Raw genomic sequence first — 2,588 nt, 5'->3', positions numbered from 1 at the left:
AGGGACATCTCTCAACACGTAATGGTGACAACAGAAAGGGGCATCACTCAACACGTTATGGGGACAACAGAGAGGGACATCTCTCAAAATGACAACAGAGAGGGACATCTCTCAAAATGACAACAGAGAGGGACATCTCTTAACATGACAACAGAGAGGGACATCTCTCAAGATGACAACAGAGAGACATGACAACAGAGAGGGACATCTCTCAAAATGACAACAGAGAGACATGACAACAGAGAAGGACATCTCTCAAAATGACAACAGAGAGACATGACAACAGAGAGGGAAATCTCTCAACGTGACAACAGAGAGGGACATCTCACAAGATGACAACAGAGAGACATGACAACAGAGAGGGACATCTCTCAAAATGACAACAGAGAGACATGACAACAGAGAAGGACATCTCTCAAAATGACAACAGAGAGACATGACAACAGAGAGGGAAATCTCTCAACGTGACAACAGAGAGGGACATCTCACAAGATGACAACAGAGAGACATGACAACAGAGAGGGACATCTCTCAAGATGACAACAGAGAGGGACATCCCTCAAGATGACAACAGAGAGGGACATCATCACTCAATATGATAGGGAGACAACAGAGAGTGACATTTCTCAATAAGTTATGGGAACAACAGAAAGGGAACAAAGCAACTGTGCCCGACAGTCTGACGCATGTAACATACACTAGGTGACAATTTCGTGAGAGACCCACTGGATGAGCCATCTATCAAACATCCCCAAGTACAAGCGTCTGTTGTCCCTTTAGTTTCCAGTCCCTGATCTACCGCTCTTCTCATCTCATCATAGTCATAGTGCTTCCAATAAAAAGTGAAGCCCGACCCAGGGGCTGTGGTTTACCCATGATGAAGATGGTGTACATGACCCACGGCCTGTAGTTTACCCATGATGAAGATGGTGTACATGACACAGGGGCCTATAGTTTACCCATGATTAAGATGGTTTACCAATGATTAAGATGGTTTACCCATGATTAAGATGTTTTACCAATGATTAAGATGGTCTACCTATGATTAAGATGGTGTCCATGCCTGTAGTTTTAGTTTTAGTTTAAGCAGAGGTTTTACGGCGCTCACAACTGCATAAGGTCATATGAGCGCCAGAAGATTAGAGGGGTTACATGAGAGTAACAAACAAAAAAAAGAAGAGGGGAAGATAAGGACGATAGACGTTTGATAGGAGAGATGAAGCAAACCACACCAGAGCACCTGCCAACCACCCTCACCCACAGCCTGTAGTTTTTTAACCAAGATTAAGATGGTGTCCATGACATAGGGTCTGTAGTTTTTTACCCAAGATTAAGATGGTGTCCATGACATAGGGCCTGTAGTTTTTTACCCAAGATTAAGATGGTGTCCATGACATAGGGCCTGTAGTTTTTTACCCAAGATTAAGATGGTGTCCATGACATAGGGCCTGTAGTTTTTTACCCAAGATTAAGATGGTGTCCATGACACAGGCCTGTAGTTTTTTACCCAAGATTAAGATGGTGTCCATGACACAGGCCTGTAGTTTTTTACCCAAGATTAAGATGGTGTCCATGACACTGCTGGAAATGTCCAGAGACTTCTGGCCCTCCTCCACGTTCAGGAGTTCGGAATGTTCCAGTCGAGCCAGGAGGGCCTCCTTCCGCACGCCCTGGGGAGTAGTGGTCAAAACAAACATTACCTGGGGTAGAGTTTTATAGTTTTAGTAGAGGTTTTACGGCACTTGCAAAACAATAAGGTCATATGAACGCCAGAAGATTAGAGGTGTTACAAGAGAGTAACAAACATAAAAAAGAAGACTAGAAGGGAAGATATGGAGAATAGATGTTTCATAGGAAAGAAGAAGGGACCCACACTAGAGCACCCGCCAACCACCCACGTGGACAAACATTACCTAACCGACAACGTACGTGATAGCTAGTGACAAAACCAACAACAACCTGTGGGTGGTTGGCGGGTGCGCTGGTGTGGTTTGCTTCTTCTTTCCTATCAAACATTTATCGTCCTTATCTCCCCTTCTTTTTTATGTTTGTTACTAGACTCTCTTGAAACTCCTCTAATCTTCTGGCGCTCATATGACCTTATGCAGTTGCGTGCGCCGTAAAACCTGTACTAAAACTTAACAATAACAACTAGTGACAAACGAACCACAACGTACGTAATAGCTAGTGACAAAACCAGCAATATACATATTATCTAATAACAAAATCATCAACATACATAATAACTTGTGACAAACCAACAAAGTACGTAATAACTAGTGACAAAATCAATAACAACGTACGTAATTGCTAGTGACAAAACTAACCACAACAAACATAACAGCTAGTGACAAAATCAACAACAACGTACATAATAGCTAGTGACAAAATCAACAACAACGCACATAACAGCTAGTGACAAAATCAACAACGCACGTGATAGCTCGGCACGCTGGACAGGATGTTGATGGAGATGCGCAGGGCACAGATTCTCCACAGGCGGTCCAGCAAAGGCGGCTCGAGGTGAGCGAAGGTTTCAAAGGCAAAGGCCAGGTCTTGTAGGCCCAGAAACAATGCCTGTGCGGGGG

General features: G+C 43.7%; 1 protein-coding gene across 1 annotated transcript in view; it reads right to left on the bottom strand.

The window, feature by feature from the left end:
* Positions 1–1,552: 1,552 nt before the first annotated feature.
* Positions 1,553–2,588, bottom strand: part of LOC101850670 (sodium/hydrogen exchanger 10) — a gene marked incomplete at its 3' end in the record, with an annotated part of 39,459 nt that continues 38,423 nt past the window's right edge. Inside the window, 2 exon segments of the mRNA XM_013087308.1 lie at positions 1,553–1,670; positions 2,437–2,577. Of these exon segments, the coding sequence (XP_012942762.1) occupies positions 1,553–1,670; positions 2,437–2,577 (259 nt within the window).

The sequence above is a fragment of the Aplysia californica genome, unplaced genomic scaffold (genome assembly GCF_000002075.1).
Source record: "Aplysia californica isolate F4 #8 unplaced genomic scaffold, AplCal3.0 scaffold00571, whole genome shotgun sequence".
Taxonomy (NCBI): domain Eukaryota; kingdom Metazoa; phylum Mollusca; class Gastropoda; order Aplysiida; family Aplysiidae; genus Aplysia; species Aplysia californica.
This window is presented reverse-complemented; position numbering and strand designations above follow the sequence as displayed.